The sequence below is a fragment of the Chiloscyllium punctatum genome, chromosome 2, assembly GCF_047496795.1.
Source record: "Chiloscyllium punctatum isolate Juve2018m chromosome 2, sChiPun1.3, whole genome shotgun sequence".
Classification (NCBI taxonomy): Eukaryota; Metazoa; Chordata; class Chondrichthyes; order Orectolobiformes; family Hemiscylliidae; genus Chiloscyllium; species Chiloscyllium punctatum.
In genome coordinates this window covers 122747867-122770108 of record NC_092740.1, presented here as the reverse complement: position 1 = coordinate 122770108, position 22242 = coordinate 122747867, and the positions used below count along the sequence as shown (strand labels likewise).

The following is a 22242-nucleotide window of genomic DNA, read 5'->3' as shown; positions in this document are numbered from 1 at the left end:
TTCATTATTTGAGGAAAACAGTTACAATAGGGCAGAGAGAATCAATGTGGGTAGGTGCTGCATGACATTCAGTCCTCACTAGTTTGGAATGGCCCATTTAAGACAGAAATAAGGAGGAATTTGTTTTCTCTCAGATGGCAGTGAACTTGTGGAATTCTTTACCACAGAAGGTGGACCAAGCTGGATCATTAAGTATTTTCAAGGTTGAGATAGAATGATTTCTAATCCTTAAGGGAATTAAGGGTTATAGGGATAAGGCAAGAAAGTGGTGTTGAGAATCAAAAGATAAATCATGATCTCAGATTGGTAGAGTGGACACAATGGGCCAAATGGCCGATTTATGTTTCTATGTCTTATAATCTCATGAGGAGAGCATCCTGATGTTGAGAACTCTGAGCAAGGCCTGGATACCAAAGGCTGCCCTTGACCAACTCTTCAGGGAACCCTTGAGCGAAGGCTGTCTTGATTTGATTGCTGACAACCCTGACAGGCTAGGCAAAAGTGAGGACTGCAAATGCTGGAGATGAGAGTCAAGATTAGTGTTGGAAAAGCACAGTAGGTCAGGCAGCATCCTGATGAAGGGCTTTTGCCCGAAACATCGATTTTCCTGCTCTTCGGATGCTGCTTGACCTGTTGTGCTTTTCCAGCACCACTCTAATTTTAACCCTGACAGGCTCCCTGGCTTTTTGTGTGCTAAACGTCAGGGTAAAACTGAAGTATTATGAGCCTAATGTCAATTGCAACGTGGGAAAAAAGCAAGGCAAGACCATACAAGATAGGAATGCTGTGAACATTAAGGGAGACTCAGAGTGAGAGAGCACTATGAGAGCAAGATACATTTTTGGAGATGTAGCCTGATTCAGTCCATAAGCTGGGTGTGGGTCCCTGAGTACATAGTGTCCTTGCTGTAGCATTACAATGTTAGTTGCCAGTGTAGCCTGAAGTGCAGAAGCATCCTGGAAGTGGATGTGAGATTTCTTAGTGGCTGGCACGTTCAGATGCCAATGTGCATGGATGTAGAGGCATGTAGCCAGCACCTGTGGTGCATGCCCTGAGATATTGGTGCTCAATGTCCAACATGGATATTGTTTGGAGCATGATAAGCTGGATCCAGCAAGTGCTTGATCTGGTTTCCTTGTAGAGGTTTCCTAACACTGATGAGTACATCAGGAAGAATGGAGTAGAAGGTTATTCATAGAATCTCTACAGTGTAGAAATAGGCCATTTGGCCCAACAAGTCCACACCGACCCTCTGAAGAGTAACTCACTGAGACCCATTCCCCTATTCTATTACCCCTAACCTACGCCTCCTGAACACTATAAGCAATTTAGCACGGCCAATTCACCTAATCTGCACATCTTTGGATTGTGGGAGGAAACTGGAGGAACTGAAGGAAACCCACACCGACATGAGGAGAATATGCAATCTCCACACAGCTGCCTGAGGCTGGAATCAAACCTGGGTCCCTGGCACTGTGAGGCAGCTATGCTAGCCACTGTGTCACCTGCCACAGTGATGGGATAAGTTCAAGTATGGTGGTAGGAGGCCTGTGTGAAGCACAAACGCTGGCATGAACAAGCATTGTCGAGTGACCTATAAATTCAGTGCCACTTTTCCAAAATTTTCCAGATACATTGTCCTGAAGGCAGTGCCATTTAATGTTCAAAGTGCTCAGCCCTGTTTTCCAAAATTTATCCCCGAATATCAGCTCACACCTTTATCAGTGAAATATGCTATTGATCTTACCTGAAAGGTACTCCTGCATTAAAAACCATATAAATCTGTGATTGTGCACCATGCCCTAGCCTAGAGTTTTCACTGACCCTCAGAGGAATCGTTAAGCCCAGTACTGAGCATCAGTCTTTATCACATATTGGGCATATGCTGGGACAAATTGTTCACTCGAGGTAAAATTGTCCTCGGTCACTGGTCACCTGGCAAGCTCAATTGCAAAATGATATTTAAACCAACTTTTTTATTCCCCTCATGATTTGCTGCCATGGAAATAACCAACTATTGCATTTGGTGATCCTTTACTGTCCTGATGTCATTGGTTTGATCTACCTTGCTGAAGGTTTCCGAGATAATGTTTTCTAGTTCTTGTTCCAAGATTGATGAATTGATCTTGCAATACCTGCCTTGTTGAACTGTACTAGGTTAGAGACAAAAAAAACCTGTAGCTGCTAGGATCCAAAATAGACAGACAGGAGGCTGGAAGAACACCTTAAGCCAGGCAGCATCAGGAGGTGTAGAAGCCGACATTTCGGGTGTAACCCTTCTTCAGGACTGGGGGTGGGTGTGGGGGGAGCTGCAGATAAAGAGGGTGGCGGTGGTAGGGTGGTGAAGTGGGGATAGGTGAAGACAGGTAGAGGGTATGACCTGGTTGGTCAATGAGAGGAATGAATCCGGTTGGTGGCAGGGAGGAGTGGAAGGGAGGGGGAGGGGTTGTTCCAGTCTCCTGTCGGTCTACTGTTGTTGAACTGCACAGCAGGCTCAAAGGGCCAAACTGCCAACTCTAGCACATATTTCATGTACTTACAAGAAATGGCCAAACACTTGGCCTTAGATGGATGCCTTGAGGATGTGATGGGATCCTCCATAAATACAAGTTATTTTATTCCAATTGTTCACAATTTTAGAGTTTATTGTGTACTGCCTATTATACATGGAGTTTCAGGATAGGCTGCCACCAACAGGAGTTGCAATACTTACTTATCGTGCCCCTTCTCTACTCACATAATAGCACTGGGAGAAAGTGAGGACTGCAGATGCTGGAGATCACAGTCAAAGTCTGTGGAGCTGGAAAAGCACAGCCAGTCAGGCAGCATCCAAGGTGCAGGAGGTTCAATGTTTCGAGCATAAGCCCACCTTCAACGACCTATCGCATTCTCAGCTATCTTCCACCCAGCCCCACTCCCACCCCCTCCCATTTATCTCTCAGTACCCTTGGCCATAAGCCTTATTCCTGAGAAAAGACTTATGCTCGAAATGTCGATTCTCCTGCTCCTTGGATGCTGCCTGACCTGCTGTGCTTTTCCAGCACTACACTCTTTGACTCACATATTAGCATTCACTAATTTAATCAGGATTGATTCATCTTTACACTCCAGTCCCTTGACCATATCCTTTCTTAATTGCAGACCATCCCTAAATGTTAACTTTCTGTGATTGGACATACAGGGACAATTTGTTCCCTCTGAATCCTAACATATTCCAGTCTCTCACCATACAAAAATTATTCTGCATTTTTAAATTTTTCCTACCAAAGTAGATAATGTCACCTATCCTTGCATACAATGTGAAGGTGTCAAAATGTTGTCTGTTTATGCTGCTGTGACTGTTTTTTAAAAGAGTGGGACTTCTTTAAAAGGTTGTGTATGTGCAATTGTTGTCAGTACATCAGGAAACGCAACTGGTAATTTGTGCACAGCAAGATCCCCCCAGCAATAAATGATCGCTCATAATAAGGGTGGAGAATTCCCCAGTTTTAATGTTCACCTTTACATGTATCTGGGGAATCTCCATTTAACATCTCCTCTGGAACCTGCCATCACTGATTGGTCAGCTTTTGTTGGCACTGCTCTCTAGAGTGTGAAGTTTGACTCACGTTGAAAGTAAGCAGGAAGGTGGTTTTTGTTATAGCAATTATAGACCAAAGTGTGTAGTCTGATGTCGTATGAATACAAAATAACTTTAATAATGATTATGAGGGCATGAGAGAGGAACTGACTAAAATAGACTGGAAGCAGAGGCTAACCGGGAAGACAGTAGAGCAAAAATGGCAGGAGTTTGTAGGTATAATTGAGGACACTGTACAGAGGTTCATTCCCAAGAAAAGAAAGATTAACCGGGGAGGGATTAGACAACCTTGGCTGACAAAGGAAGTCAGGAAATGTATTAAAGAAAAAGAGAGATCCTATAAAGTGGCTAAGAACAGTGGGAAATCAGAAGATTGGGAAGGATACAAAAGCAAACAGAGGATAACAAAGAGTGTAATAAGAAATGAGAGGATCAAATATGAAGGTAGGCTAGCCAGTAATATTAGAAATAATAGTAAAAGTTTCTTTCAGTACATAAGAAACAAACGACAGGCAAAAGTAGACATTGGGCCACTTCAAACTGATGCTGGAAGCCTAGTGATGGGAGATAAGGAAATAGCAGGAGAACTTAACAAGTACTTTGCGTCAGTTTTCACAGTGGAAGACATGAGTAATATCCCAAAAATTAAAGGATGTCACGGGGCTGAGTTGAGTATGGTTGCCATTACGAAAGAGATAGTGCTAGAAAAGTTAAAAGGTCTTAAAATTGATAAATCTCCTGGCCCCGATGGGATACACCCTAGAGTTCTGAGAGAGGTGGCTGAGGAAATAGCAGAGGCATTGGTTGAGATCTTTCAAGAGTCACTGGAGTCAGGAAAGGTCCCGGATGATTGGAAGATGGCTGTTGTAACCCCCTTGTTCAAGAAAGGATCAAGGCAAAAGATGGAAAATTATAGGCCAATCAGCTTAACCTCGGTTGTTGGTAAAATTCTAGAATCCATCATTAAGGATGAGGTTTCTAAATTCTTGGAAGAGCAGAGTCTGATTAGAACAAGTCAACATGGATTTAGTAAAGGGAGGTCATGCCTGACAAACCTGTTGGAATTTTTTGAAGAGGTAACAAGTAGGTTAGACCAGGGAAACCCAGTGGATGTGGTCTATCTAGACTTTCAAAAGGCCTTTGATAAGGTGCCACACGGGAGGCTGCTGAGCAAGGTGAGGGCCCATGGTGTTCGAGGTGAGCTGCTGGGATGGATTGAGGATTGGCTGTCTAACAGAAGGCAGAGAGTTGGGATAAAAGATTCTTTTTCAGAATGGCAGCCGGTGACGAGCGGTGTCCCGCAGGGTTCGGTGCTGGGGCCACAGCTGTTCGCATTATATATTAATGATTTGGATGAGGGAACCGGGGGCATTCTAGCGAAGTTTGCCGATGATACGAAGTTAGGTGGACAGGCAGGTAGTACTGAGGAAGTGGGGAGGCTACAGAAGGATCTAGACAGGTTGGGAGAGTGGTCCAGGAAATGGCTGATGGAATTTAACATGAGCAAGTGTGAGGTCTTGCACTTTGGCAAAAAGAATAAAAGCATGGACTACTTTCTAAATGGTAAGAAAATTAATAAAGCCAAAGCACAAAGGGATCTGGGAGTGCTAGTCGAGGATTCTCTAAAGGTAAACATGCAGGTTGAGTCCGTGATTAAAAAAGCGAATGCAATGTTGTCTCTTATCTCAAGAGGGTTGGAATATAAAAGCAGAGATGTACTACTAAGACTTTATAAAGCTCTGGTTAGGCCCCATTTGGAGTACTGTGTCCAGTTTTGGTCCCTGCACCTCAGGAAGGACATACTGGCACTGGAACGTGTCCAGCGGAGATTCACACGGATGATCCCTGGAATGACAGGTCTAGCATATGAGGAACGGCTGAGGATACTGGGATTGTATTCGTTGGAGTTTAGAAGATTAAGGGGAGACTTAATAGAGACGTACAAAATAATACATGGCTTGGAAAAGGTGGATGCTAGGAAATTGTTTCCGTTAGACGAGGAGACTAGGATCCGTGGACACAGCCTTAGAATTAGAGGGGGTCATTTCAGAACAGAAATGCGGAGACATTTCTTCAGCCAGGGAGTGGTGGGCCTGTGGAATTCATTGCCACGGAGTGTAGTGGAAGCCGGGACGCTAAATGTCTTCAAGGCCGAGATTGATAGATTCTTGTTGTCTAGAGGAATTAAGGGCTACGGGGAGAACGCTGGTAAGTGGAGCTGAAATGCGCATCAGCCATGATTGAATGGCGGAGTGGACTCGATGGGCTGAATGGCCTTACTTCCACTCCTATGTCTTATGGTCTTATGGTCTTGTGGTTAGTGAAGAGTCCAGGTCTGAGCTTGGGCTGTTAAGCTTTTTATGTGTTGATTGGTAAAGTGTTTCAGACATGAGCAGGGTATTGCAGGTATAGAATAATGAGATTTTAAATACTTGTTACTAGTCCAAGTTAATGGATGTTATACCTTAAGTCAAAGCCACACATACAAACACTTAGATATTGTCTCTTTCCTGTATTGCCCATTGTATGTTCATTAAATAATCCTGTTGAGGTACCTGGAATCTTGCTTGCAGCCTGGAGAACTGCACTGCCTCTTTACAGAAGACCACATGCCATTAAGACTCTCTCCTGGGATCAAACCCCAATGGTTGGCAGCATGACTGGAGGGCATGTGGCTGCTACTGGAAGACATGCTGGATGTCCCAGGATTGTGGAGTATAAATATACTGGCAAGTTCATGTGGTAGGATGTTAAGAGAAAAGGAGAGCAGGGGCTTTGGAACTACGGTGGGGGGGGGGGGGGGGGGGGGCGCGGGGGGCAAGCTCCCAGTGACATTCTCACACCTGATGAGCAGACCGTCAAGCAGGAACTGAGTGCCATGGATTAAGGGTTTCCATAGATTAAGACACATCCTTGTCGTGAATCCTGAATAGGTGATAAGAAGGGGCTGCACAGTTTCAGCTGCTGCACAAAGGCTGTGTGGCCAAAGGTCCACCTTCATCTGGGTTATTCGCTGCAGTGGCAGGATAAGGCCCTAACACAGTCATTTATTAGCCTCATCTGGGCATCAGTTGTGGTAGAGTTGGATGGTTGATCATGGGCTATCCCGCCCAGAACATAATTCTGATTGGGATGGGAAAATGTTGCAGTGGGTCACTATCTCCCGTTCCTGCCTCCAAGTTCATCATTAGTTACAGCACAGGGTTTCAGCAACTGAATCGTACAGCTTTAAAGGAGGGCATTTGGGCCGGTGGCCTCTTTGAAAGTGCTAACCAGCTGTCCCATTCACCCACTAAGTTTCCACATTGCTGCATTTTCTTTTTCCTTTTTGAGGATATGTCCAATTTCCTTGTGTCAGTTATGTTTGAGTTTGCTTCCACTATCATTTTTGGGTGATGTTTTCCAGATTATGACATCTCACTGACCATAAATGGTAGCTTGACTGTAATCCTGCTTCGTTCCATGATGTAAAGTTAGTCACATGTAGAGATAGAGAAGACAAGGAGAATTGTTGAACTTGAAAGGCAGTAAACACAGTAATGGGGCAGGGCACGGTTGATATACAGCAGGTGAAATATTTGTTTTATGAATCAAAGCCACATATAAAACTCAATCCCATATAAACCGAATACAGCTAGGAGGTCCATTTAAACATTCCCATTCATCTCCTCTGGTTGGGGCACCGGTGCCTGAGTGAGGGTCTGGCCTTCGGGTGTGAGAATGTTACTAAGAGCAATCATAACATCACTAAACATGGACTTGTAACAGGTATTTCAAATTTCATTACTGCTATACTTGTAATGTCCTGCTCATGTCTGGCCCTTGCACTTGTAATGAAACAATTTTCTCAATTGTGTTCTGACTGTCACCTGATCAGTGGTAATTAATTATTGAAGGGATGTCAACAAACATGATTCACTTCAAATCATAAAAAATGGAACTCAACCCATTATCAAGAATAAATCAAGAATGCCTTGGTGGAAGCTAGGTTCCAGCATCTCAGTACGCTTATGGTAGGTTGTAATACCCCTCTAAGCATACATATAAAATCTATACAGGTTATTTAAGAGTTATGGAACCAGTTTCAAGTGAATGGAGTTGATGTGCAGATCAACTATGATAAAAGTGAATGGTGGGACAGATTTAAGGGGCTGAATGGCCTTCTATGGGTAGCACTGTGACTCAGTGGTTGCCCTGCTGACTTATAGTGCCACCGACTCAGCTTCAATTCCACCCTTTTTTTGACTGTGTGGAGCTTGCACATTCTCCCAGTGTCTATGTGGGTTTCCTCCGAGATCGAAGCTCCGTTTCCTCTCACAGCCCAAAGATGTGCAGCTTAGGTGGATTGGCTAAATTGCCCACTGTGACTAGGTGTTGCACACTAGTTGGATTAGCTATGGGAAATGCAAGGTCCAGAGGTGAGGGTGGGGTAGGTCTGGGCTGGATGCTCTTTGGACGGTTGGTGTGGACTCAGTGGGCTGAGTGGCTTGCCTTCACGCCATACGGATTCTCTGGTACCAAAGCTGCAGAATCCCTGCCATAGCTATATCCACAGCCATTTATGTGACCCACATTTTAATAACCTAAATGTCTCTAAATGTATTTTTTCTTCCATTTTTAAATAACTTAATTTCAAAATTAGGGTCACAGTTTAAGGAAGCAGCACAGGCCATTTAGGACTGAGATGAGAAATTTATCCACTCAAAGTGGTGAGCCGATGGAATTCTGTGCCAGAGAAAGCAGTTGAGGCCAAAACACGTAATGTTTTCAAGAAGGAACTAGGTACAGTAGGGCTGAAAGGATGAAAGGGTACAGGGAAAAAACAGGAACAGAGTATTGAGTTGGACGATCAGCCATGATCATGCTGGATGGTGGAGCAGGCTTGAAGGGCTGAATGGTCTACTCCTGCTTCTATTTTCTATGTTTCAATGCAAAAGTGAAATTATTTAAGGACAGGTGGGGCAAAGACCGGTGGGGGCCAGATCATAATATGGTGACTGTACCATTTGAAAGGACCAGGGTAGCAGGCGCAAGGAAACACTATTCCCACAAACACCTCACCAAGATACATCCCATTGACTTCAAAATATACCACATGCTGACATCACTGTTGGGTCAAGAACCTGGAACACCTACCCCAGTGGTACAGCTGGGGCACCTACACCTCAGTGACAGCAGGGGTTTAAGATAGTGGCCCACCATCACCTCCTCTAGGGCCACTAGGCATGGTCAGTAATGATGGCTCAGCTGGCAGAACCCACACCAAAGAATGAATTTTTAAAAAAATAAGCCATCGTCACACAACATTTCCAACACAAAGCATAACTTCAGGAGTAAGTAATGTTTTAAAAAGAGATAAAATTTGATGGACATGGAAATTCACATTTGATTAAAAATACAGATTTCTTTTAATTCCATTCCCAGAATATTCATGGGTCAATGACTATCAGGTATGTGCAAATCCATCATATGGTCTGAGTACAATCAACTTTATTTGAAAGATAATCCAACCTGACCTATTTAATACAGGATCATTGATGCGTGTTGGATTTTTTTAATGTCCCAGTGGTTTCCTTTTGCTGATCTCAAGTACATTATGCTTGAAATCTGTTAGTTGCTGTATTCTTCAAAGATTAAAAAACTGAGCTGTGAGATGGCTTCAAAGGACAATCTGCTCCTGCACTCAAGTCAGCTGGCAACCTTGGAGCAGTTCAGTGAAATAAAGATTGGTTACCTATCAGCCACATCAAAGGTTGCTGAATGAGTCTGCAAATGGGATATGATTAAAATTAAGTTGAATTAGGTTATATTTTGTGCAGTGCTCCAAATCAATTCCTTTGTCACCATGTAATTTTATTAAAAGGTGGGATAAGAGAATTTGATAGCTCCACTGGAAAAGAATCTGGTAGAAGTTTCAGGTAGTCTCCTTGAACAGATGCTTAGAATGAAATAACTCACAAGGAGGCCATTTGGCCCATTGTGCCTGTCCCACTTGCAGAAAGACCTTTCAAATTATCTCATTTCCTTGAAAATCTCAGCAGGTCTGGCAGCATCTGTAAGGAGAGAAAAGAGCTGACGTTTTGAGTCTAACTGACCCTTTGTCAAAGTGGCTTTGACAAAGGGTCAGTTAGACTCGAAATGTCAGCTCTTTTCTCTCCTTACAGATGCTGCCAGACCTGCTGAGATTTTCCAGCATTTTCTCTTTTGTTTTCAGATTCCTGCATCCGCAGTAATTTGCTTTTATCTGATTTCCTTACTCTTGATAAATATTCCTGTAAGAGTTTCCTTTTTAGGTAGACAAGGGCTCTTACCTGAAACGTTGATTTCGCTGCTCGTTGGATGCTGCCTGAACTGCTGTGCTCTTCCAGCACCACTAATCCAGTATTTGCTTTCCAGCATCTGCAGTCATTGTTTTTACCTCATATTTTTGAAAGTTATTGTTGAATCTATTTCTATCATCCATTCAGACTGCACATTCCAGAGTGAAAAAAGTCTGCTTATGTTCCCTCAAGTTTCTTCACAAACGCCCACCCCTAACACACACACACACACACAATTCTTTTTGCAAATTATCTTAAATCTGTGATCTCTGGTTACCAACCCTCCTGCTATGGAAGCTGTTTTGCTATTTACCTTCTCTATCAACAATTTGCCATAATTCTAAATATCTCCTAAAACTTGCCTTAATCTTCGCTGCTGCAAGGTTTAAGGGGAAAAGATTCTGAAGCCTAAATTTATCAGTCAGTTGGAGTGATAGTTTTGCTTTGTGTTCTAACTAGGTTTGGTCTTTATTAGAATGATGAAAGGCTGGAGAAATTCAACAGGTCAGGCAGCACCTTTCATGTCATTGACCTTTCATCAGAACTGAATTAAAATTTCAGATGGTTTTTATGCCACTGTACACAATGTTTAAAAAGAGCATCCTTTTTACTATAGGAAAATAAAAGCAGCAGTCAGACTCTTTGAAATTTTAATACCTAAAATGCCAAGATGCTTGACATCACATAACCTTCTGTAAACAGACATTATAAAATTAATACACGTCAGTCAGAATTATCAATTAAGTGTGGGAGCAGGTGTTTCAGCTCTCTAATGGCTGCCTGCCTCCCTTTATCCCTTCAGTGATGTTAACAATAAAGAACTTCAGGTAGTTTATAAGGCAGGGAGTGACTTACCATTGTGACTTTCTCCATTCCAGAGATGTCAAACACAGTCGATTCAATTGGCTCTCTGGGTTGGGATGCGACATTTATTTCTTCCCCTAGAAGACAACAATTTAGAACTTACAAACAAAAATACTCGGCTACAAGTGACACAAGTTGGATCATCTTTTGTGAGGTTGTATTACATCTATCTCCTCAGGTCTCAATTTTCCTCCTGCAGTTAAGAAGGCAAGTAGGAATATTACATGGAGTCTTGTGGGGCTCTTGAGTAGAAGAACCTGGGCTGACTCACCTGCTAAATTGTGTTAGGGAGTTTCAATCTGCAGGATAGCTCTCTCTGTGTGGACTGCTGTTGCTCCACTTCACTCACCATGAGATTAACCACCATGATGAATAATGCTAGCTAAGGGGTTATTATTCAAGTTTGAGCTTTTGTGCTAATATATTGTAAGCTGTTTAATGGAAGAAGCCATTATAGCTAAGCTTGATCCCACCCTACATCACTTCCTTAATTTGGTTAGGGATATGGGAGTTGTTAAGCAAATTGGGACAAAAATCCATCTAATTCTGTCATCCTGCAACTTGTATGATATAATGACAATGGAACTGTTCACCAATCATATCAATCAATTCTATTAAACAGCCAACAAAAGACCCTGTCTCTATCTAGTGCACTCTGTCAAATGTGCAGAGAACTCGCAACAAGGCCGATGACTTAAAAGCACAAAAAGATGTAAACAGAGATGTAATTACTACTATGGGAACATGGCTGCAATGTGACCAAGTCTGGGAATTGACTACACAAGGCTGTTCAGCATTTAGAAAGGACAGAGAGAAGGAAAAGCAGCTGGTGTTGAGCTGAAACAAGGGATAGGATCAGTGCATTAGGAAGGGAGGATCTTAGAGTGGAAGAACTAAATGTGGAATCTGTTTTGGCTGAACAAAGAAACTACAAACAGTGGTAGAAATTTTTCATAAGTCCCCAAACAGTTGTAATTGTGGAAAGCATTGTATTAATGAGGACACTAGTGAGACATATAGCATGGGTACTAGTATTCACAGGTGACTTTGATCTGCATGTGAACTGTATAAAGCTAATTAGCACTAAAGCTGTGACAGACCAGTCTCTGCAATATGTGCTAAAGATGTTTTTAGAGTCGCACTATCATACAGTGTGGAAACAGACTCTTCGGTCCAACTTGTCCTTACTGACCTAGTCCCGTTTGCCCGCATTTGGCCCATTTCCCTCTAACCCTTTCACATCCATGTACCTGCTGGAAATGTCTTTTCAAGTGTTAGCCATGATGTGGAGGTGCCAGTGTTAGACTGGGGTAGACAAAGTTCAAAATCACACAACATCAGGTTATCGTCCAACAGGTTTACTTGGAAGTACAAGCTTTCAGAGCACTGCTCCTTCATCAAGTACTTAGTGGAACAGGATCATAGGACACAGAATGTATAGCAAAACATCATAGTGTCATATAACTGATGCAGTATATCGAACAAACCTAGATTGTTGTTAAGTCTTTCATCTTTTAGAATGGGTTGCAGGTTTCAATTCATTAATATGCAAATCCCAGAACTTCTTTCACTTTAGATAATGGAAATTGATGAATATCTTCCAAAATCCTATAGATTTGTGAATGGATCCCTCAGGCCATAAGGCAGCCAGTGTCACCACATTTTTATGAAGCAAGGACAAAGGCGAACAATGGACCTGTTAGCCTTACTTCAATAGCAGGGAAATGGCAGAATCTATTGTTAATGATGTGATAGACACTTGAATAATAATGACCTGATAAGGTATTGCATGATTTTGTGCAATGCAAATTGTGTTTGATGAAGCTCTTGGAGTTTGTTGAGGATATTGCTATCAGAATTTTAGGGGAGTTGGTGGACATAGTATATTTAGATTTTAAGAAGGTTGTTGGTGAAGTCTTCCAGAGGAGGATGGTTAATAAATTGAAGTACATGGGGTTGGGGGGGGTGGGGGTGGGGGGGGGGGTGGGGAAGCGGGGATGTCATATCGTGGCATGAATTAAGGATTGGAAGAAAATAAAGTAGGAATAAATGGACCATTTTCATACTGGCAGTCTGTGCCTGGTTCAACAGGGATCAACTTTTGGGCTCCAGTTGTCCACAGTATGTATCAATGATTTGAATAAGTGGACCAAGTTTGTGCGTGACACAAGAATGTGTACTGTGATAAAGATACAAAATGGCTTCAAGAAGATTTGAACAGACTGAGAGTGTGGGTAAGAACATGGCAGATGGAATATAATGTGAACAAATATGAGGTTATCCACTTTGGTATGAGAAACAGATTGTGGAATATTTTTAAATGGTGAGAGTTTGGATAGTCTAAATGTACAAAGGGGACTAGGTGCTTTGTCAAAAGGTCACTGAAGGCTAACATGAAGGTACATTGAGCTATTTGGAAGACTAGTGGAATGTAGCCTTTATCACTAGATAATTTGAGTGCAAGGGTAGTGAGGTCTTGCTTCAGTTGCATAGAACATTGGTTAGGCTGCCTCTGGAATACTGGGTGCAGTTTGGTCCCTTTGTTATTAATGCCATTGAGAGAGTACAATGAAGGTTCACAGAACTTGACCCCAGGATGACGGGAGTGTTGCACGGAAAGAAACTGGGCAAACTGGCCCTGTATTTTTTCAAGTTTTGAAGAATAAGAGGTGACCTCATCAAAACCTACAAAGTATTTAAAGGGATACACAGGCAGATGCAGGCACGATGTTTCCCCCAGTTAGATGGCAAGAATCAATTAATACAATTTTAAAATAAAATAGGAAAGGGATGATAAGAATTGATTTTATTCAGAATTGTGAACCACTGGAATTCTCGACCACAGAGAGCAGTACAAGCTTAATCTTTGAGTATGTTTGAAGTAGAGACTCAAACATTTCTAAAGACGAATGATGTATAGGGATAGTGTGGGAAACTGGCAATGAAATAATTGTTTGGTCACTGTTGTTTGACTGGCAGAGCAGGTTTGACAACCTGACTGGCCTTCTCCTTTTCCTATGTATCCGTGACCCAGACATGACGGGATGAAAACCCTAATCCGGAAAGGTTTTGGGAGACATTGATATGCCTCAAATTACATGTGATGGTGGTGTGGTGTTACATATCCATCTGCGAGTCTGAGTTGCTGTGGCAACATGCACTTTTGCATATTAGCAATCTGGAACTATGCATAGCAATGGCAAAGCATTGCTGGCCAAGAGTCTCTCCCACTCTTATCCTGCCAGTGGCATTTATTGGAACGATTTGAAGGTGGATAATCAACCTGTTTGGCCATGAACCTTCCTTTACCATCACATCCTGGAGTGGGTCTTGAATCCAGAGCTTCAGGCTCAGAAGCAGACACACTACCCACTTACCACATGATCTCCATATAATAATTCATGTATCATATTTAAAAATGTAATTTTCTAAAAGAATTGCGTTGGGGCCAGAACCCCAGCCTGGTATATGTCTTGCGGAATGGTTGGGTTAGATTGCTGCCACCAATTCCCCATTTTATTTTCAATCAAAAGGTCTGTGCGATTAACAGTGATACAGGATAAACTTAGTCAGTCTTAGTACAAAGATAAAAATCGCACAACACCAGGTTATAGTTCAACAGATTTATTTGGAAACACTAGCTTTTGGAGCGCTGCTCCTTCATCAGGTAGCTGTGCAGTAGGACTGTAAGACACAAAATTTATAGCAAATGATTACAGTGCCATGCAACTATAATGATATATTGAACAAATCTAGATTGGTGTTAGGTCTTTCATCTTTTAGAATGTGTTTCAGGATTCAATTCATTAATATGTAAATTCCAGAACTTCTTTTAAGTTACATCCTTGAGATAAACTTAAGATTTTATTTAAAAAGGTGACATCTCGGCTCAGACAATGCATTAAAGGTGTGAGGTTAGAGTCTGTCTATATCCCAATTTTGAGTCAGACTGGTTCTGTTTTCAAAGTGGAATTTATGAAGTATTATATGGATTGACTGCCTGCACTGACTGCCTGCAGATTGTGCACTTTTTGAGCAGAATAGAATATATCCGCAAATATAATTTAGCAAATACAAATTCACCCCATAGACTTACATGTGTGTGTGCTTGCATGAAAGAGAGAGAGAGAGAGAGAGTAAGTGTGTGTGTGTGTGCACATAACAGAGTATGTGTGTGTGTGTGAATGAGAGAGAGAGACCGTGTGTATGACAGAGGGTTTGTGGGAGTGTATGAGTTATGTAAGAGTATGTGTGTATCTGTACTTGTGTGTGCCAAAGAGTGTATAGTGTAGTGGGGTCATCTATAGTGTACATGAACCCAAGGTCCTGGTTGAGGCCATCGTCATGGGTACTTGAATTTAGCTATTAGCCTGTGCTCGTCCACTCTTTGTTGTTGCGTATCCTGAAGTCTGCCTCTGAGGATGGTCACCTGAAGATCCGAGGCCAAATGTCCCTGACCGCTGAAGTGTTCCCTGGCTGGGAGGGCACACCCTGTCTGGTGATTGTTGCATAGTGTCCATTCACCCATTGTCATAGCGTCTATTTGGTCTCACCAATGTCTCTATGCATCCTTGCTTGCAGCATATGGGACAGACAACTTTGGCCGAGTCACATGAGTACCTGCTGTGTACATGGTGGGTGGTGTCCCCGTGTGTAATGGTAGTATCCATGTCAATACTCTGACATGTATTGCAGTGGTTGCCATGATAGGGTTGTACAGTGTTGTACTCAATGTTGTCCTGAAGGCTGGGCGGTTTGCTGCAAACAATGGTCCGGTTAAGGTTTGGCGGTTGTTTAAAGGTGAGAAGTGGAGGCTTAGGGAAGGTCTTGGTGAGGTGCTCATTCTCATCGATAATGTGTTGCAGCCTGTGAAAAACATGGCTTAGTTTCTCCGCTCCTGGGAATTACTGGACAACGAAGGGTACCCTATCGTGTCTGTCTCCCGAGGAGGTCACTACGGTTTCTTGCTGTGGCACATTGGAACTGGCGATCGATGAGTTGAGCATCATACCCTGTTCTTATGAGGGCGTCTTTCAGCACTGTCAGATGTCCTTCATGTGGCGGTGCACAAAGATGCCCCCATAAGAACAGGGTACATTGCTCAATCATTGACTGCCAGTTCCGACGTGCCACAGCGAGAAATCGTAATGACCTCCTTAGGAGACAGACACTTGATGCAACCGATAGGGTGCCCTTCGTTGTCCAGTACTTTCTGGGAGCAGAGACACTATGCCATGTTCTTCGCAGTCTGCAACACATTATCGATGAGGATGAGCACCTTGCCAAGATTTTCCCTATGCCTCCACTTCTTGCCTTTAAACAACCACCAAACCTTAAACAGATCATTGTTCACAGCAAACTGCCCAGACTTCAGGACAACATCAACTACAACACTGTACAACCCTGTCATGGCAACCACTGCAAGATGTGTCAGAGTGTCGACATGGATACCACCATTATAAATGGGGGCACCACCCACCATGCACGCAGTAGACACTCGTGACTTGACCAAGGTTGTCTATCTGACACGCTACAGTTAAGGATGCCCCGAGTCATGGTACATTGGCAAGTCCAAGCACATGCTACAACAATGGATGAATGGATGCTGCGCAACAATCATCGTACAGGGATGTTCCCTCCCAGTTGGGGAATACTTCAGCAGTCAGGGACACTCAGCTTTGGATCTTTGGGTGACCATTTTCCAAGGTGGACTTCGGGATATGCAACAATGTAGAGTGGACGAGCCGAGACTGATAGCCAAGTTCAGTACCCATGAAGATGGCCTCAACCGGGACCTTGGGTTCATGTCACACTGCAGGTGACCTCACTACACTATACACTCTCTTACACACACACAAATACACGTGCACATACACTCTTACATACTCACATACTCACGCAGACCCTCTCTCATACACACACACATACATAGCCTACGTACACATCCTCTCACAGGCTTATACTCCATCACACTTACACACACACTTTACCAAGCATGCACACATGCAAACACACACTTGCTCACACTCACACACGCATATGCACACGCTCATTCTCACACTCTCTCTCCTTCATGCATACGTGCACACACACACACATATCAGTCTATGGGGTGAATTTTGTATTTGTAGAATGATATTCACAGGTACATTCTATTTTGTTCAAAAAATGCACAATCTGCAGGCAGTCAATGCAGACAGTCAATCCATGTAATATTTTATAAATTCCACTTTAGAAATAGAACCAGTCTGACTCAAGATTGGGATACAGACAGGCCCTAACCTCACACCTTTAATGTATTGTCTGAGCTGAGATGTCACCTTTTTAATAAAACCTTAAGTTATCTCGAGAATGTGACTCAAAAGAAGTTCTGGGATTTACATATTAATGAACCGAAACCTATAAGCCATTCTAAAAGACGAAAGACTTAACAGCAATCTAGGTTTGTTCAATATATAATTTCATTTGCATGACAATGTAATCGTTTGGCATAAATTCTGTGTCTTATGGTCCTGCTCCACAGCAACCTGATGAAGGAGCAGCACTCTGAAAGCTAATGTTTCCAATTAAACCTGTTGGACTATATCCTGGTGTTGTGTGATTTTTATCTTTGTCCATCCCAGTCCAACACTGGCTCCTCCACATCATTAGTGCAAAGAGACTCTTGGCTTGACAATAAGATATATTTTGTTACATGATAGCACGAGGTACAACTTACATTGGCAAGTAAGAAATAATTAAGAAGACTATCAAAAGCCAGGGATGATCTATCTGATCCATCAGAATCTCAAAATTGACCCCTGGCTTTCCCTCAGGACTGTATGACATCATCAGATTGGGTAGAGCCTAACATTAACCCCTTCAGAGCCATTATCTCATACAATGCAGAAATTTACACTCTATAACCACCGAGGTTGCTGAGTGCAACATCTAGACAATTATGCTGCATTGTTGTGATATCATCTTTGTGATGAGGCATGAACTAAAGCTATGTCTGTCATCTCAGATGGATGTGAGAAATTATACCACATTATTTTGAAGAGCAGGAGAGTTATCCTCAATGCCATAGCCAATATTTTCTCCTCAATCAACACCTAAAACAGATTATCAATTCATTCTCTCATTGCTGCTTGTGGCACTTTGCTTTGTGCACAGTGGCTACTGCATATACTACATTTGAACTCCAATCACATTTCAAAGGAATTTGACTGGGCATCGCAAAGCATTTTACTGCCTGTCTTGAAAGTCAATGTATGAATATATCCTGTATTTCCTTCTCACAGTCTATCCTACATTTATTCACACCATCAAGCTCTAGGCTTTTTCCACTGTATATCTTGTAATTGTTCACACACTGGAAAATTCAACATTATGCCAAAATTACTTCTCGGGATGCAGTTTTAGGATGAGATTTTTTTTCTAAAAATTACAAATTCCACTTTCAACGATAGATTGGAAAAGGCACGCGAAAAACTGTGAGTGAATCTCTTCCAAGCAGCAGCTTTGGAAGAGAGGGTAGAATATGGTGAGAAATGTGTTACTAAGTTAATGAGGTTTGAGCTCCTGCTTTACATAGGAAAGCAAAACTTGAGTGAGAGAGGTGGTGAATCAGAGTGGTATCCTGTATTTTGACTTCACCTAGGCCCAGAAGATTGTGGAGAAGAAAGCAGATGGGGCAGGTAACACCTGCACTTATTAATTCCTACCCCAGGATGTTGCTACTCAAGTTACACTCAACATTTATCTCCCGCCCTCATTACAGAACAGCAGAGCTGAGAGCAGAATCCTGGACCATCTGTTCACTGGAGGCCGGAATTGCTTAAGATGAATGATGTGTTAAAGTGAACAAAGGTCTCTTTTGTTTTGTCTGGTTGCTGAAACCGGTTAATACCTGCTCTGGGATCTTTGTACTTCTGTTAGTTATGTAGTATATTGGTGAAAACATCTGTTTGACAGGTTCAAAGGAGAAACCTCCATCGAACCTATGCCAAAGAAGCACAGGAAGCCTTCACATTATATTAACAGAAAAGAAACTGACCATTTCGCCCAACGGGTCTAAGCCTGTGTTTATGTTCCACACAAGCCTCTCATCAAATCATATCAGCATATTTCATTAACCTTTCTCTGTTAAATGCTATACATCTTTATTATGCACCTCAGCCACTCCCTGGGATACCAAGTCCCATATTCTAATATTATGGGTGAAGAGATTTCCTCTGCATTCTGGAATGAATTTATTAGTGATCATTTTATACTAATTTTGTAACTCCCTGATAAATGGAAAAGCTTCCTTTCGGCTCACATAAATGAATTCCCAAAAATTATCAAGACTTCTGACAAGTCATTTCCTCAGTCTTCTCTCTTTGACAAGAAAGAAGCTCCAATTTGTTCAATGTGAATGGGAAGGTCAGTGACAAAAAAAAACTGCTGAACCTGGAATCCAAAGTAGCCAGGCAGGGGGCTGGAGGAACACAGCAAGCCAAGCAGCATCAGGAGGTGGAGAAGTCGCCATTTCAGGTGTGACCCTTAACTTCGACTTCTCTCACCTCCTGATGCTGCCTGGGGAGGTCAGTGAGGCTGAAAAATGAGGACAAACTGCACTCGGATATAGGTCAAAATCACACAGCACCAGGTTATAGTCCATTGGGGCTCCTGCATATTCTTTCCAGGTCGTCCTAAACCTTTCCTCATATTCTGTGACTTCTTCTGTGAGGTTTTTGACAGCAAGCTGTGACTTTTGTCCAATCGGTCTTATGCAGATGATACCCCTGTAACCAGTGTTTTATTGCTGTCCAGCCTGCTTTTAGCTCCTGCTCATACTCTCCAAGAGCACCTTTGATTGCCTCATGGAGGAGGCATCCTTCTCTTTCAGTAACAATCACATTCTAAGTTTGTACCTCATTCCAGGGATAGGGCATATATACTCCTCTTAACCGACATATCCCTTACTAGAATATGACATTGCTTGTTTCTGGAAGTCTTTGTGGAGACTGAAAGCTCCCCTCTAAAGTCTGCAGGTTAGATCCTATAGTGCATAAGAGTGATAATGAAGGTTTTACATCTCTTGCCATTGAAGTCCGTGGCAATAATGATAGGGAATGATGAAACATGGGCCTCCCAATCCATTCTCATTCATTCATGCCATGTCTCAAAATCAAGATCAACTCCAGGGAATCTCTTCAGGATTTTGGAGGATTAAAGCAGTGTTGCAAGGCAAATAAAACTGTCTTAGAGTCATGGAGTTTTAGAGATGTGCATCATGGGAGCAGACCCTTTGGTCCAACTTGTCCATGCCACCCTGGTATCCTAACCTAATCTAGTCCCATTTGCCAGCACTTGGCCCAAATCCCTCCAAACCCTTCCTCTTCATGTACCCATCCAGATGCCTTTTAAATGTTGTAGTTGTACCAGTCTTCACTATTTCCTCTAGCAGATCAATCCATACATGCACCACCCTCTGCCTGAAAACGTTGCCCCTTGGGCCCCTTTTATATTTTTCTCCTTTCACCCTAAACCTATGCCTTCTAGTTCTGGACTCCCCCACCCCTGGAAAGGACTTTCTCTATTTGCCCTATCCATGCCCTTCATGAATTTATAAACTTCTATAAGGTCACCCCTCAGCCTCCGACGCTCCAGGGAAAACAGCCCCAGCCTATTCAGCCTCTCCCTAAAGTTTAAATCCTAAAACCCTGGCAACATCTTTGTAAATCTTCTTTGAACCCTTTCAAGTTTCACAATATCGTTCTGACTTATATGATGTAATCACATCGAAACAACAAATTGGTCTAATGTCCTGTGTTCTCACTTTGTGAACCCATCGTCACCTCAATTAACAAGAGTAAGAGCTCATGAATTACGTTATCACTACAACCCAGATCATCTGTTCAATCTCTTTTGCTTGTTCAGCTTTTCCACTCAGACAAGATTCCCTTCAAGCTCAGATTTACGGGAATGACACCATATTTTTGGACAATGAGGAGAGAAGTTGGGCTTACTTTTTTCAAACAGCATCCAAGGAGCAGGAGAATTGATGTTTCGGGCATAAGCCCTTCTTCAGGAATGAGGAAAGTGTGTCCAGCAGGCTAAGATAAAAGATAGGGAGGAGGGACTTGGGGGAGGGGCGTTGGAAATGCGATAGGTGGAAGGAGGTTAAGGTGAGGGTGATAGGCTGGAGTGGGGGTGGGGGCGGAGAGGTCAGGAAGAAGATTGCAGGTTAGGAAGGTGGTGCTGAGTTTGAGGGTTGGGACTGAGACAAGGTGAGGGGAGGGGAAATGAGGAAACTGGAGAAATCTGAGTTCATCCCTTGTGGTTGGAGGGTTCCTAGGCAGAAGATGAGGCGTTCTTCCTCCAGCCGTTGTGTTGCTATGGTCTGGCAATGGAGGAATCCAAGGACCTGCATGTCCTTGGTGGAGTGGGAGGAGGAGTTGAAGTGTTGAGCCATGGGGTGGTTGGGTTGGTTGGTCCGGGTGTCCCAGAGGTGTTCTCTGAAACGTTCTGCAAGTAGGTGGCCTGTCTCCCCAATACAGAGGAGGCCATATCAAGTGCAGCGGATGCAGTAAATGATGTGTGTGGAGGTGCACGTGAATTTGTGGCGGATATGAAAGGATCCCTTGGGGCTTTGGAGGGAAGTAAGGGGGAGGTGTGGGCACAAGTTTTGCATTTCTTGCGGTTGCAGGGGAAGGTGCCGGGAGTGGAGGTTGGGTTGGTGGGGGGGTCTATCACCCTCACCTTAACCTCCTTGACCTGACAAGGGAGTCACGGAGGGAGGGGTCTTTTCAGAACACTGATAGGGGAGGGGAGGGAAATATATCCCTGGTGGTGGGGTCCGTTTGGAGGTGGCGGAAATGACGACGGATGGTACGATGTGGATGGAGGTTGGTGGGGTGGTAGGTGAGGACCAGTGGAGTTCTGTCCTAGTGGCGATTGGAGGGGTGGGGCTCAAGGGCGGAGGAGCGGGAAGTGGAGGACATGCTGTGGAGAGCATTGTCAGGTCCACACCCCCCACCAACCCAACCTCCACTCCTGGCACCTTCCCCTGCAACTGCAAGAAATGCAAAACTTGTGCTCACACCTCCCCCCTTACTTCCCTCCAAGGCCCCAAGGAATCTTTCCATATCCGCCACAAATTCACCTGCACCTCCACACACATCATTTACTGCATTCGCTGCACTCGATATGGCCTCCTCTATATTGGGGAGACAGGCCGCCTACTTGCAGAACGTTTCAGAGAACACCTCTGGGACACCCGGAACAACCAACCCAACCATCTGTGGCTCAACACTTCAACTCCCCCTCCGAGTCCACCAAGGATATGCAGGTCCTTTGATTCCTCCATTGCCAGGCCATAGCAACATGACAGCTGGAAGAAGAGCGCCTCATCTTCCGCCTAGGAACCCTCCAACCACAAGGGATGAACTCAGATTTCTCCAGTTTCCTCATTTCCCCTCCCCTCACCTTGTCTCAGTCCCAACCCTCAAA

At 43.4% G+C, this 22242-nt stretch overlaps 1 protein-coding gene across 1 annotated transcript in view; it reads right to left on the bottom strand.

Moving 5' to 3' along the window:
• LOC140488132 (paralemmin-1-like) overlaps nucleotides 1–22242 on the bottom strand; it is a 322296-nt gene that overhangs the window by 113078 nt on the left and 186976 nt on the right. The window contains exon 7 of the mRNA XM_072587945.1: nucleotides 10756–10841. Within this exon, the coding sequence (XP_072444046.1) occupies nucleotides 10756–10841 (86 nt within the window). The remainder of the gene's footprint in view (nucleotides 1–10755; nucleotides 10842–22242) is intronic.